The sequence below is a fragment of the Plasmodium gallinaceum genome, assembly GCF_900005855.1.
Source record: "Plasmodium gallinaceum strain 8A genome assembly, contig: PGAL8A_v1_87, whole genome shotgun sequence".
In the NCBI taxonomy this organism is placed as follows: domain Eukaryota; phylum Apicomplexa; class Aconoidasida; order Haemosporida; family Plasmodiidae; genus Plasmodium; species Plasmodium gallinaceum.
In genome coordinates, this window is record NW_021628251.1 from 1,098,690 (window position 1) to 1,113,508 (window position 14,819).

Here is a 14,819-nt window from a genome sequence, read left to right on the forward strand (position 1 = left end):
TTTTTTTTTTTTTTTTTTTTTTTAATATGAATAATTAAAATGATAATATGTGACATTTTTAAAGAACCCAGAAAAAAAGAAAATTTTATTAAAAAAAATATATATTAAAAATTAAAAAATTCTTTAAAATTATCATTATAAAAATATATATATAAAAAAAAAAAAAAAAAAAATGAATGAATAAATGATTAGTGTTAAAAACTTAATTAAAATTTAGTTTTCTTTTTAAATTTCTTTTTATTTTTCTTTTTCTTTTTTGTGTGTATAATAAAAAAAAAAAAAAAAAAAAAATAATTGGAAATCTGTGAATTTTTTTTTTTTTTTAGAAGCATTTCAAAATTCTTTTTAATTTTAATATGCTTAATGACTCAATTGTAGAAAATGATATTAATACTAAGAAGAATAAAAAAAAAAAGAAAAGAAATCATAACATTAAAAATAATGGTGTCGGAAAAAAAAAAAAAAATATAAAATACAAATTCTATAAATTTTTTTTAAATTTATGTAACTTAAATGTTATATTTTATATATATACTAGTAGTATTTTAACAAATATAACATTACAAATCTTTTCTTTTTATATTTTTAGAGAACAAAAAAAAGCCAAAAAAAAAATGCTACGAAGAAAAATATAAGGAGTTATATGAAGAACAAATAGAAGAAATTTTAGCTTTACATCATATTTATTTTCCTTTATATATAGAAAATATTGGGTATATATAAAAAAAAAAAAAAAAAGAAAAATTTCAATTTATTTCTAAAAAAATACCTTTTAGATATTATATTTTGTTTGTCTTATTTTTTTGTTCATTTTTTATAGACATTTAAAAAAAGAAGATTTACCAAATGATATAATGAGCAATGAAGAATTTTTAAAAAAAAGCAAAGAATTAAATTCTGTTATAATAGTTAATATAAATGATGAGATAAATATAAATAATTGTTTAAAATTTTGTGTTTTTTTTAATTTTGACAATGATTTTCAAAAGTATAAAATAACCTTTTGTTGTGAAAATAAATATCCTAATTCTTATCCAAATGTTATGATAAATATGAATGCTAAATTAAATGAAGAACAATTGAATTTTATTAATATAAATATTAAAAAAATATGTGCAAAAAATTATGGGAGAATAACTTTATTTGATATTTGTATATTTTTAAATGAATATATTAATAAGACTTTTAGTAATGATTTTAAAAATTTATGGGAGGAAATGAAATATAGAATAGATGATAGTAAATCTAAAAAGGGGGAGAAAAATGAAAAAATAATTAATTATGATGAAAATGATAAAAAAGTAAATTTTAATGATTATTTTAAAGAATATAAAATTCATAGAGATAATGAAGAAAATAAAACAGATAAGATATATTTTGAAAATAACAATTACAAAAATATAATAAATGATGAAAAATATATTTTAAATATATATGATTTCAACAGCATTTCTGGATTTTCTTCTATAAACAGCTGTATGATAAATGAAAATTTAGAAATTAACAAAAAGCAAAAAAATGAAAAAAGAATAGATACATTAGAAGATAAATTAAATTCTAAAAATTTAGTAAATTTTTCTAACAAATATAATATGATACAATGCAGAGAAAATAATTTTAAGAATTTTTATATTGTTAAAAATATTGTTATAAATTATTATAGAAACACATTTATAGTAAAACATAGTATTGATACGAATGTATATATTATTCATTCATATATATTATTAAATATTTTTCACTTTTTAACATTTTTTCTTAATCATATTATATTTTGCAATAGAGGATTTAATCTATATTGCAATATTTTAAATGATAAAAAAGAAGGAAAGAAAAAAAAAAATAAAAAAAATGAACAAATATTTAAAGAATTTTTAAATGATATAAATAATTTAAATAGTTCCTCAAAAAAAAAAAAAAAATTAGTTGATTATCCATCTATTAATTTTTTTTGTAGTGAATATCAATTTTATGCTAATAAAAATTGTGTTGTTAGCAAAAAAAATGAGAAAAATTTATATCACATTTTAAATGAATTAAATCATGTATGTTTGAAAAAAATAATACATCATTATAGAATGATTCGTAAAATAAACATAAAAAAAATAATATGCGAATTAGCAAAGTTAGCAAAAATACAACATAAATACTTAGCTAGATATCACTTCTCTTGGTTTGAAAAAGAAAAAATTATAAATGATGAAAAAAATAGAGAAAGAAAAATATATAAAATAAATGAAATAATGAAAAAGTTAATTTTAAAAAGAATATTTGAAAATAATTCTAATGAAGATGATAACTTTTATGAAAATTATATGAAAAATGAATATTCCAATCAGCAAATAAATAAAGAAAGTAAAGAAAAAATAAAAGAAATGAAAAAAGATGAAAAAAAAGACAATTATAATTCTAATATGTTAGACAAAAATAAAGTGATATATTTTGATGATATAATAAATTGTAAAAATAATAAAGATTATGATAATAACAACAGTAATTATGATGATAATACTTTAAACAATTCTCTTTTTCAATTCAAAAAAAAAAATAAAAATAAAGATAAAAAAGGAGATCTAAAAGAATCAGATACTACTATAAATATGAAAGATTCGATGAGAGATGATATTTTACTCATGAATAATAAAAATTTACAAAAAGAAGAAATTAAAGAAGTTATTGATAAAAAGGAAAGTGTGCATTATATTAATGGAAAGATAATTGATGAAAAATATGGAGATAATAAAAATTTGAATATTAAAAGAAATATTTCAGATGTGAAAAATAACAAAGAGAAAATTATTACAAGTAATAATAATTTAATATTTAAAAAAAATATTCAATATATAAAAAATATATTAAATAAAAAAGAAAATATAAAAAAAATTTTATATATTCAGTGTGAATATTGTAAAGGACAAATATTAGAAAGAGAAATTGAAAATAACTTTTTTCAAAATAATAAATATTTAATTTGGAATATTTTTAGACAAATTTTAGAATCAATTAGTTATTTACATAAACGGAAAATTTATATTAAAAATTTGAATACACAAAATATTTATATAGATAATGATGAGTATGGTGTTCATATCAAGATTGTAAATTATAGCATTTGTAATATGATAGATTATTTTTATTTTTATCATTATTCTTATACAAATAATTCTTCTTACTTTAATGATTTTATGAAAGAACAGTATGATCATAATTTAGAAGAAACTAAAGATACAGAGAAAAAAGAAAATTGCACTGAAGGTGATGATAAAAAAGAAGAAAATGAAGAAAACGGAGAAAATTATGAAGAAGATATTGGAAAAGATAAAAAAAATTCTGTTTTTAATTACTTTAGAAATGATGCAAAAAAAAAAATGATAGATAAAAATACGAATGAACAATCAAAAGAATATAAAGATTTCTATATTCATTCTTATAATCAATATTTTTATAATTGTTTAAATAAAAAAAAATATGATTATGAAGAATTAGATCTCTTTTCTCTAGGATTAGTTTTATATGAATTATGGCATATCCCGTTTAAAACAAAAGAGGAAAAATTATTAAATATAAAAAATATGATTAAAAAAAAAACATTTTCTGATGATTTTATTAATTATATAGATAATGATGCTTTTAGGGTTTTAAAATATATTTTAATTAGCACATTTAATTATGAAACAAACGAAAATATTAGTAAATTAGAGTATGCTGATATCTTTAATTTAAATATAAAAGTTGAAGAAAGTGAAGATAAGAATGATCTAAAAAAAAATAAAAAAAAAAAAGATAAAGAAATTTACCCTGATTATAGTATAAAAAATGAAAATATGGGAAAAGATGATAAAATGGTTGAAAATGCATGGAATAACAAAATTATAAATAATGAGGATTTAATTAATCCAAAATTTAAAAAAGAAGAAAAAATTTTTAATAAAAATGACATAGATAATTACAAAGAAAATGATTTAATACAATTTAATGATTCTTCTAATATATTTTCTAATTATAAAGATAAACATAATGTCATATCTTTCAATAGAATAGAGTCAGAAATATATTTAGCAAAAAAAGAAGATATTAAAATACTTTTAAAAAATAGCATAGAATTGGAATATTGTAATTTTAATGAAAACAAACAAATGAAATGTGCTACAACTAATAATTATTCAGATCATTTTAATAATTCATCTCATATTTTTAAAAAGGAAAATATCAATAAATTGAAAGATGATAATTATAGTAATAACAACGATGTTAATATAACTAATGATAGTCATAATGATGATGATGATAATAATAATGATATAAATAATATTAACAATGATAAAAATAATTATAATTATATTAGTAACAATAATGTTAAAAACATTGATAATAGAACTAATAATATTATTAATTTTAATAATAATGAAAATAATAAGAATTATTTTGTTAATTGCAATAATATTTGTTATAAAAGCAATATTGAGAACATCATTAATAATTGTGAAAATTATATTAACAATAATGATAATAATGATGATAAAAAAACAAGCAGTAATAATGAAAATTATATTAATAATGTTAAATATAATATTAATGATGAAAATAAATATAATGGTATAAGTAGTAATAATATTAATCACATTGATAGTAGTAATAATAATATAAATAATTATAATAATAATGAAAATAATATTAATAATTCTGAAAACATTAGTTATGATGATAATAATAATAATTATGATGATAATAATAATAATGATGATTATGATGATAATAATAATAATAATAATGATGATTATGATGATAATAATAATAATAATAATGATGATGATGATGATAATAACAATAATAATATGAATAATAGTAATAATAATAACTATGATAATAGTAATGATTATGATGATAATAATAATGATAATAATAATAATAATGAGAATGAGAATTATAATAATAATAATCATTATGATGATAATAACAATAATAATAATAACAATAATAATGATGATTATGATGATAATAATAATGATAATAATAATAATAATAATGATAATAATAATAATAATGATTATGAGAATGGGAATGATATTGAGAATGATAATAACAATAATAATATAAATAATAGTAATAATAATAATAATAATAATAATAATAATAATAATAATAATGAGAATGAGAATGAGAATGATAATAATGATATTAATAATAATAATAACATTAATAATGATAATAACAATAATAATATAAATATTAGTAATAATAATAATAATAATAATAATAATAATAATAATAATAATAATAATAATAATAATAATAATAATAATAACATTAATAATAATAATAATAATTATAATTATAATTATAATTATTTTAATATTAGCAATAGAAATATGATTCATAATGATAAAGTGCATAAAATAACCGCTGAAGGTTTATTAAATTATCCATTAATTCCAATTGTTATACAGAGAGATTTATTTAAATATTTTTTGCAAAAATTAAAAAATAATTCTTCCATTGAATCAAGTAATGTTTTAAATATTTTGTTATATAATAATAAATGTAAACATTTACCATTTGAAAAAAATAATAATACTTATCATTATTTACATGAGTCTACATATGAATATGATGTTATTAACAGTTATATATTTGAATATTTCAACTGGAATTTATCAAAAAAACTATCTACTTTTAATCAACCGCTTATATTTCAATTAGTAACAAAAAAAAAAAAAAATTTTTATGATATAAATTTTATGCAAAAGGTACAGAATAAATTCACAGAGAAAATAAGTCAAAAAAAAAAAAGAATAATTAAAGAAAATAACAATAATTATGAGAATAAAGAAGATGAGGATTTTGAAAAATTAAAAATTCAAAAAAGTCCATCTGATGAATTTGTTGAAAGTTTTTCCAAAAATAATTCCCAAAAGAAAAAGAACGAAAAAAATATTAATCATTCTGTAGAAAATTTTTATAGAAAAAATTCTGCAAAATTAAAAAATTTTAAAAATATTTGTAATAATAAGAAAAATTCAAGTAAAAAAGAAAATAATAATAATGGGAATGATAATGAACAAGAATATTTTTTATCAGAAAAAAAAGGAAATCATGAAGAAGATAATTTTTTCTTAAATTTTCAAGAAAATGTTTTCAATAGCAATATATCAAAAGTAAACAAAAAGAATACATCACGTTTAAATGAAACTAATGAATTAAATACACATACATTATTAGAAAATAATATATTGTTAGAATCAAGAATTGAAAATGAGGAAAAGAAAAAATGTATGATTGGAAGTAGATTTAATCAAAGAATTACATTTATTGATAAAAATAATAAGTTATTATATATTCCTTTTTATTTAACTGAAGCATATTTAAATTTAATTCCTCATTATACATTTAACAGAGTTTTTACTAGTTCATTTTCCTTTTTTCAAAATTATTTTTTTGAAAATAATAAACAGAAAACAATAAAAAGAGAAAACAGTATTATATATAGTAATATAATTACAGTTGATAACAAAAAAGATATTTTTATTTATAGTGGCAATAATTCAGAAATTAATATATCCTTTTGTATATATCAGTTAATAATATTGTATAATGTTATTGATATTTTACTAAAATTTGACCATTATTTGAGCACTTTAATAATTAAATGGACATTCACTGATTTTCTTCTTTCTCTAATTAAAGATATGCTTTCTTTAGATTGTAGCAAAGCATATTTTATTTATAACAATTTTAAAGAGGGGAATATTTCATATAAGAATTTAAAAAAATTACTTCATTTTTTAGATATAACATATGATGAAAAAATATTAAAAATCCTTTATTCAGTTATATATGATGAAAAAGATCACATAAATTCTAAAATGAAAAAAGTAAGCAAAATGTATGAACTAAAAAACCATAAGAATAAAAAATTCATGAATTATATAATTTCTTGTATCATTTATTTAAATAATCTTTTTCACTACTTTAATGATTCCAATCAAATATTTGTATGGGATTTTTTTATGAATAACTATTATCATTTATTTGGGTTTTCTTTTGCTTTTAATATTTATTCGCAAAAAAATCAAAAACTTTTATTATCATATGGAGGAGTATCAACAGATATTTTTTCAAATTCTGAAAGAACACCAACAAAAGCAACTTATAATATTACTTTTGAAATTTTTGTAGATACTATTTCAAGTATTATATTTCAAGTAAATATATATTAATTTAAAAAAAAAAAAAAATTATAAACAAAATAATAAAATTTTCAAATTTATCTTTTATATAGACATTCTAAACTATTTTAATTATTTTTTATATTTAATTTTAAATTTTAACATGTTCTTTTTTATATTAATAAATATAATTTATATATCCACACATACATATATAATTATATATTTCTAATGGTTTAATATAAATTTATAAATATTTGTATCTGTAAATTTTCATAATTTTTTATTTTTTATAATTAAGTGTAGCAATTAATGTTTTTATGTGTTTTAATATATTAGTTATAAAAAATGCATTATTTTTATTATTTTTTTTTTTTTTTAAATATTTAGGAAGTGAATAAAAATAATTATTCTAATATGCTAATTGATTTTCATTCTCCTAATGTAGTAATAACAATTAAAGCATATAAATTATTAGTTTATGCATTTTCTTTATACAATAATTTAATTCAAAATGGAATTAAGGTAAAGATAAAAAAAAAAAAAAAAAAAAAAAAAAAAAAGAATGTTTAATAAAATATAAGAATTTTAGATTAATTTTTTTGTTTTTTTTTTTTGTTTTTTTTTGTTTTACTTTTAATAATAGTGTGAGTGTAGAATAACTCCATTGGTTGAAACATCAAAATTTGAAAACAGTTTATTGAAATATAAAAATATAAATATCCATGTACAAATAAGCCAAAAAATGAATTCAAATCCTTCATTAAATATAATCGATTATGAAAATTCTACAGAAAACCCTTCTAATATTGTTAGCAATGAAGATAATTTAAACATTATATACAACGCTCATATGATTAGAGTAAATATAAAAAAGAATTTTGAAAATGAATCTTCTTTAATAAATTATATAAAGCAATTTTATTCAAAAAAATGATTATTTTTTTTATATGTTTTATTTATTTACTTTTCTTTTTAATTTTAAATATTTTAATTTTTTTTTTTTTTTTTAATTCTCTTTTTAATATTTTTAAATACATTTGTTTCTGTTTTTAATTTTCTTTTTATTAATACATTTTTTTTTTAATTATTTGCTTATTAATGAATTTATAATTTATATATATATATATATATATATTTTTTCTTTTGGCTAAATATAAAGAAAAAAAAAGATAAAAATATAAATTTATATAGATTACTTATATTTTAAAAATTACATTATAATCTTATGAAATATATATATATATATATATATTTTTTTTTTTGTATTATTTTTTATTTGATATATGTTTTGTTGAATATTATTCTTTTTATTTTATTAATTTTTATCATATTTAGTGTTAGTCTAAGTTCTTATTTAATTTTTTTTTTATTTTTATGTGTGATTAATTTTCCAAAAAAAAAAAAAAACAACGTTTCATTAAAATTATAATATCTTATTTAAATTAAAAAAAAAAAATATGATTTTATTAAATAGTTTAGAAATGTAAATGAAGATTTTCTAATAATAATGGAAGTTTTAAATAAAATATTCCTGATTTAATTATGAATAAAATATTTTGTATTTTTAATTTTTTGTTATGTATTTTATTTAATTATGTGTCTAGTTTTTATATAAAACAAGTAAGTTTTAATATGTGTATTTTGTTAAAAATAAATTACAATGTGATTATGTAAAAAAAAAAAAAAAAAAAAAAAAAAAAAAAATATAAAATTAGAATGGTTATTACACAAAAGTAATATAGAATAGCAATTTTTTTTTTTTTTTTTTCTATTAGAAAAACAATTTTATAAAAAAAGTAATAAAAAGAAAAAATAATATTTTAAAAAGGAAATTATATCATCTAAATTTAAAAAAAAAGAAAGATAATCTATTTGAGAATAGAAATTTGATACGTATAGAATTTCGTCCTGCTGTAGGTGGAAATGAAGCTTTATCGTGGTCAAAGGAATTACTAAATGTTCGTAAAAAAAAAAAAAAAAAATGTAATTTATTTAAATTTTTGTAATTAAGATTAAGTAAAATTAATAATATCCATAATATGATTTATATGTTATTTTTTTTCTTTTTTTCAAGACTTATAAAACATTTGCTGAAAAGAATAAATGTACAGTTAAAGAAGTTCAGGTAAAAAATTTTTAATTAAAACATATTAATAAGACATATTAATATTCTTAATATAATTATTATATTATTTCATTTATTTATTGATATATTTACTTATTTTTTTTTTTTTGTTCTAAAGGATATATGTAACTCGTTAATATTAAGTTCAAATGATAATATAATTATAAATAAAGAAGGAAAAGAAATTAGTTTAAGTTTGTATGATCTTTTTAAGAATGAAAGTGGAATTCATCAAGTAAAAAGAGTTCCAGATAATGAATCTAAGGTAATTAAATTAATTTAAAAAAAAAAAAAAAAAAAAAAAAAAAAACATATATTTTTTTTAATTTTAATTAATAAAGGATAAGATTCATTCTTCTACTGCTACAATTGCAATTTTTATTCATGAAGATGAAAAAATTAAAAATGAAATTAATTTGAAAGATTTAAAAATTACAACTTTTAGATCTAGCAAACCAGGAGGACAAAATGTCAATAAAGTATGATTAAAATAGTCAAAATAAATAAAAAAAAAATTAAATTTATTCTTCGAATTGTAATTTTTCTTTTTTTTTTTTTTATATATTTCTAAGATTGAATCAGGCGTTTGTATTTTACATAAACCTACAAATATACAAGCTGAATGCCAAGAAGAGAGGTTAAAAAAAAAATTTATTTTTATTTTTAAAAATAATAAATGGTGAATAATTTTTTTTCTTCTTATTTTATAGAACACAAGAATTAAATAAAAAAATAGCTATGAAAAGATTAATTCTTAAAATAAGGGAAATGAAAATTAAAGAAAATAAAAGTTTAATTCAAAATGAAAGAGTTAAATTGGTAAATTTTTTTTTTTTTGTTTACTTTCTTATATTTTATGTTTAATTCATTTAATTTTTTTAATTAAAATAATAATAAAACATTTTTAATTTAAATTTTACAACTTTTTCTTTTTTTTTTTTTTATAGATAAAAGTGGGTAATAGAAGTGAAAGAATAAGAACATACAACTTTTTCAGAGGTTATATTACAGATCATATAAAAAAAAAAAAAATAGATTTGTCATATTTTAAAAAATGTAAATTGGAATTTTTATTAAATGTATAATTTTAATATGATAATAAAGTTTGTTTTACTACAAAAAAAAAAAAAAAAAAAAAAAAAAAAAAAAAAAAAAATAATTAAATAAAATGAAATACAAAATATACAAAATTTAAAAGGTAAATAAAAATGAATATATAAATATATATTTATATATATTTAATACAAAAACAAATGCTTATTTTAATTTCTATCTTTTAAAATTATATCATATCAATAAACCTTAAAAAACATGAAATTAAAAATAAATAATATTTGCTAAATGATTATAAGAAAAATTAAGTATATAAAATTTATATTTTATAAAATATATAATTTTATTTTTAAAAATGAAGTAAAGGTTTTCATCATAACAAATATATAAGACATATATGTTTCGTGTTAGGAGAAAAAATATATATATCACATAAATATACATAAATTTCTTTTTTTTGTTGATATTAAATTTTTTTTCTTTTTTTCTTCTAAAATATCTTTTTTACATTTGACAACTTTGCCAATTTTTAAGGGTTCCCAAAAATTTTTTTGAGCATATTTTGAATGGAAATAATAATCTACTGTTGTATCTTTACCAGCTTTTTTTAAAATACAGTTAATTCCACCTGGATGATATTTAATAATTGTTGTTACATCATAAACATATCCATTCGCTATTATCCAACAGTCATCTATTTTACAATGTCTTTCAATTTCACATTTAGTAAAATATTGTTTATATTTAGTAAAGTTATATTCCGATGTTCTTTCACGGTCACTTTCTGAATGCACATAATTTTTATTTTTGTTAATTATATAATTTAAAGTGTTATAATTATCTTTTTCTTCATCATTATTATTTTTATACATGATATCCTTATCATCGATACTAGAATTAAATTTCCTATAATTATTATCTGAAGTATCTATCTTTTTTTTACTATTTGTATTTTCTTCATCTTTCTTTTTGTTTTCATTATTATTATTTTTAATATCTCTTTTCTCATTTTTATAACTAGTAAAGATTATACTTTCATGTATTTTTTTATTCAACCAAAATATTTTTTTCATTTGGTTTTCGCATATTTTTAAGTTATTATTTTTCGAATTTTTATATTTTTTGTATAAATTTTTTTTTTTTTTTTTGCAATTCTTACATAACAAAGAGAAGCAAGTATCGTCACAGTAATTACATGCATCACATATTTTCGTATCTTCTAACTTCGAATCTTTCCGAAAAAAAAAGTTGTTTATTGTTTTGTAATTATAACTATTATTATTCTTTTCATTCGAAGTTTCTAAATTTTCTTTTTCATCATTTTTCCTATATTGTTTATCTTCTACTCCTCTTTTTTTTTTTTCTTCATTTTCCATTTCTTTTAAGTTTTTTTCTATTGTTTTCTCATTTATATGATCTCCCTTTTTATTTTCTATATCTTTTCTTTCTTTTTCTTCTATTATAATAGTTTTTATTTTTTCTTTTAATTTCTTTTTACTCTTTTTTATTTCTTCTTCATCTGCATCTTCATCCTCTTCCATTTCTTAAAATATTCTTAATATAATGATTAATTATATTGAGGATTTTATTTAATTTTATTTTATTTTATTTTATTTTTTATTTTTTTTTTTTTTAGAACACTATTTTATGTAAATTAGAAACAGAATTAATTAAATGTTTTTATTATACAAATTATCAAATTTTATATCAACATATTTTCTATATAGAATTTATATCTTAATTATTATTTTATATTTCATGTTATTTTTATTTTCTTCTATTAAAATAGAATAGTTTTTTTACATATTTTCATATGTACTTACTTTAATATATTCATTATTTTTTTCTCTCTATATCTATATATATATAAATATATATATAAAGCTTTTTTCATTTTTATACAAAATATAAAGAGTAGGAGCGTTCCTATATAATCAAGTTTTTGTATAGAGATTCCATATGTTTAGTTGTAAAATATTTTATTATTTACATATTAGTAAAATATTTTTAGATTAAAAACAAAAAAAAAAAAAAAAAAAAAGTTAAGTACATTGAATCTTTAGCTAAAAATGTTTATACTTTCTTTTAAAATATTTAATTACTGTATATATAAATATAAATAAATATTTAAGTGCATCTCATATATTTTCTACTTCTATAAAAAAAAATAAAAAAAAAAAAAAAAAAAAAAGTTAAAAACCACAAAATTACATGTATATTAATTTCTAAAAATATATGTATTTATATTTTCATAACTATTGTTTAATATAGAAAAATATTAATATAAATTATGTTGCTTAAGTTTTTTTGGTTTTATGAAATTTTTTAAAAAGATAAGGTTTACTAATTAAGAATCTCTTTGAATATATTTATTTATTTTTTTTTTTTTTTTTCTCATTAATATTTATTTTTTCCATTAACTAATAAATTTAAATAATTCTTTTTTTCAATCAATTTAATGTACAAAAAAATATAGTTTAAATATCTAAAAACTATCTGTAAAGTAACTAATGTATTTTGATAAGACTTCAAATATTTTATAATAGTTTATTTTATTATAGAATTAAATATATATTAATGTAAAACTTTAATAATGTAAAAAAGAATATAAGAAATTGAAAATATATATATATTTATATATATATATATATTTATATTTATATATATATATATATTTATATTTATATTTATATATATATAATTTTTTTTTTTTTTTTTTTTTATTATTTTTTACAATGAAGAATAAAGACAATGATTTATTAAAAATTTCATAAATATATAATATTACTTATTTATATTTTTTTATAATTTATTATTATATTTATAAAAATTATAAATAGATAAAAACTTTTTAATTCAATTTGTTTAAATATTGTTCAAATGTTTTTTTTTTTTATTTTTAATGAATTATTTATACGTAAAAACGAAAAAATAAAAGGATAATAAAAGAAAAAAATTCAATTTAAAATGTGTAATCCTTCTAAAAAAACAAAATTAAATAATAATGAAATAAATAATATTTTTATTAAAAATGAAAATAATATGAGTGTTCATAATATTTCTATGAATGCAGTATTGTGTTCATCGTTAAATCTTGATAGTATATATAAATATTTTTCTAATTGTATTTATAATCCTAGAGAATTTAAATGTATGAGAATAGATGTTCCTGTTAGTATAAAAACTGTAAAAAAGTATGTAAATTACATGAATAATAAAAAAGAAAGAGATGATAAATATAAATTAAAAGATGAAAAACAAGAGAAAATTAATGAAAAACATTCAAAAAATGAAGAAGAAAAAAAAGATAATAATGTAAATAATAATATAAAAAATAATGACATAAAGAATAATGATATAGAAAATGAAAAAGCAAAGTGTGAGAAAAAAAAAGAAGTAATATTTAATGACAAAATAATAGACAATAATAAAGACTCTATGAAAATTAATGAAAATATTGTAAAGGATATTTCTATATGTGAAAAGGAAAATATTAGCAATAACACAAATGAAGATATTTCTGACACAAAAAACGATACAACTAATTATATAATTGAAAACATCACTGATAATGATGTGATTAATAAAAAGTTAATTATAAATGTTTCTATATTTTCTAATGGAAAAATAATATGTACAGGAAATAATTCAATAGAAGCTTGTAAAATTGCCATGAAAAAAATTGAAAAAAAATTAAAACAGCTAAATTTTAAAAATATAAAATTAAAAAAAATAACCATTACAAACATTTTAGCTGTATATAATGTAGGATTCTCAATAGTTTTACCATTGTTTGCTCAATATTATAAAAGTGTAAATTTCGAAAAAAATTATTACATATATATATATATATATATATATATTTAAATCTTAAGCTATTTTTAATAAAAATTTTATACATAACACCTTATTAATGAAACTCATTTTATATATATATATATAATTATCTGGAAATAAAAATTACTAACGAAATTTAAGTATGTGTGTAATATTTTTTTTTTTTTTTTTTTTTTTTTTTTTAAATTTTATTACATCTCAGGTGGATTATGACCCAAATGTGTTTCCAGCTTGTAAAGTTAAAATTGCTTTGGTAAATGATAATGAAAAAAACTATGATGGAAAACATGAAGTAATAAATATTTTATATATTTTCTTTTAAATTTTAAAATTGATATTTTTTTTTTTTATATATAAGATATTGTTCATTTATTTATTATGTTTTGCTTTTTGTTTGTACTAAAGGAAAATAATAGTCAATACGCCTGGTGGAGTATAAAAAGCACAGCTGAAAAAGAAAAAAATAAGGTAGATATTATATCGGCTAGTATTTTTTCCACAGGTAATATAACTTTAACAGGAGGGAAAAGTTATGAAAATCTTCAAAAATGTATAGAAATATTATTACCATATTTAATCAAAAGTAAATCGCAGCATTAAATTTTATAAAAATCTTTAATTTATTTTTTTAAATA

The 14,819-nt window shown here is 16.0% G+C and overlaps 4 protein-coding genes across 4 annotated transcripts; 3 read left to right on the top strand and 1 right to left on the bottom strand.

Moving 5' to 3' along the window:
* Window positions 1–356: 356 nt before the first annotated feature.
* PGAL8A_00300000 (protein kinase, putative) lies at window positions 357–8,103 on the top strand (the record flags this gene model as incomplete). The annotated part of the gene is made up of 5 exons (XM_028672000.1): window positions 357–444; window positions 590–713; window positions 821–7,202; window positions 7,557–7,691; window positions 7,813–8,103. 5 exons carry the CDS (start codon window positions 357–359, stop codon window positions 8,101–8,103), a joined length of 7,020 nt encoding a protein of 2,339 aa, XP_028528596.1.
* A 608-nt stretch (window positions 8,104–8,711) lies between these two features.
* PGAL8A_00300100 (peptide chain release factor 1, putative) lies at window positions 8,712–10,379 on the top strand (the record flags this gene model as incomplete). The annotated part of the gene is made up of 8 exons (XM_028672001.1): window positions 8,712–8,789; window positions 8,945–9,127; window positions 9,244–9,294; window positions 9,413–9,559; window positions 9,636–9,773; window positions 9,867–9,931; window positions 10,005–10,113; window positions 10,242–10,379. The coding sequence occupies 8 exons, from the start codon at window positions 8,712–8,714 to the stop codon at window positions 10,377–10,379; spliced, it is 909 nt and encodes a 302-aa protein (XP_028528597.1).
* Window positions 10,380–10,775: 396 nt separating this feature from the next.
* On the bottom strand, window positions 10,776–11,888 carry PGAL8A_00300200 (conserved protein, unknown function; the record flags this gene model as incomplete). The annotated part of the gene is made up of 1 exon (XM_028672002.1): window positions 10,776–11,888. The coding sequence occupies one exon, from the start codon at window positions 11,886–11,888 to the stop codon at window positions 10,776–10,778; it is 1,113 nt and encodes a 370-aa protein (XP_028528598.1).
* A 1,426-nt stretch (window positions 11,889–13,314) lies between these two features.
* PGAL8A_00300300 (transcription initiation TFIID-like, putative) lies at window positions 13,315–14,784 on the top strand (the record flags this gene model as incomplete). The annotated part of the gene is made up of 3 exons (XM_028672003.1): window positions 13,315–14,160; window positions 14,387–14,476; window positions 14,590–14,784. The coding sequence occupies 3 exons, from the start codon at window positions 13,315–13,317 to the stop codon at window positions 14,782–14,784; spliced, it is 1,131 nt and encodes a 376-aa protein (XP_028528599.1).
* Between the last annotated feature and the right edge of the window lie 35 nt (window positions 14,785–14,819).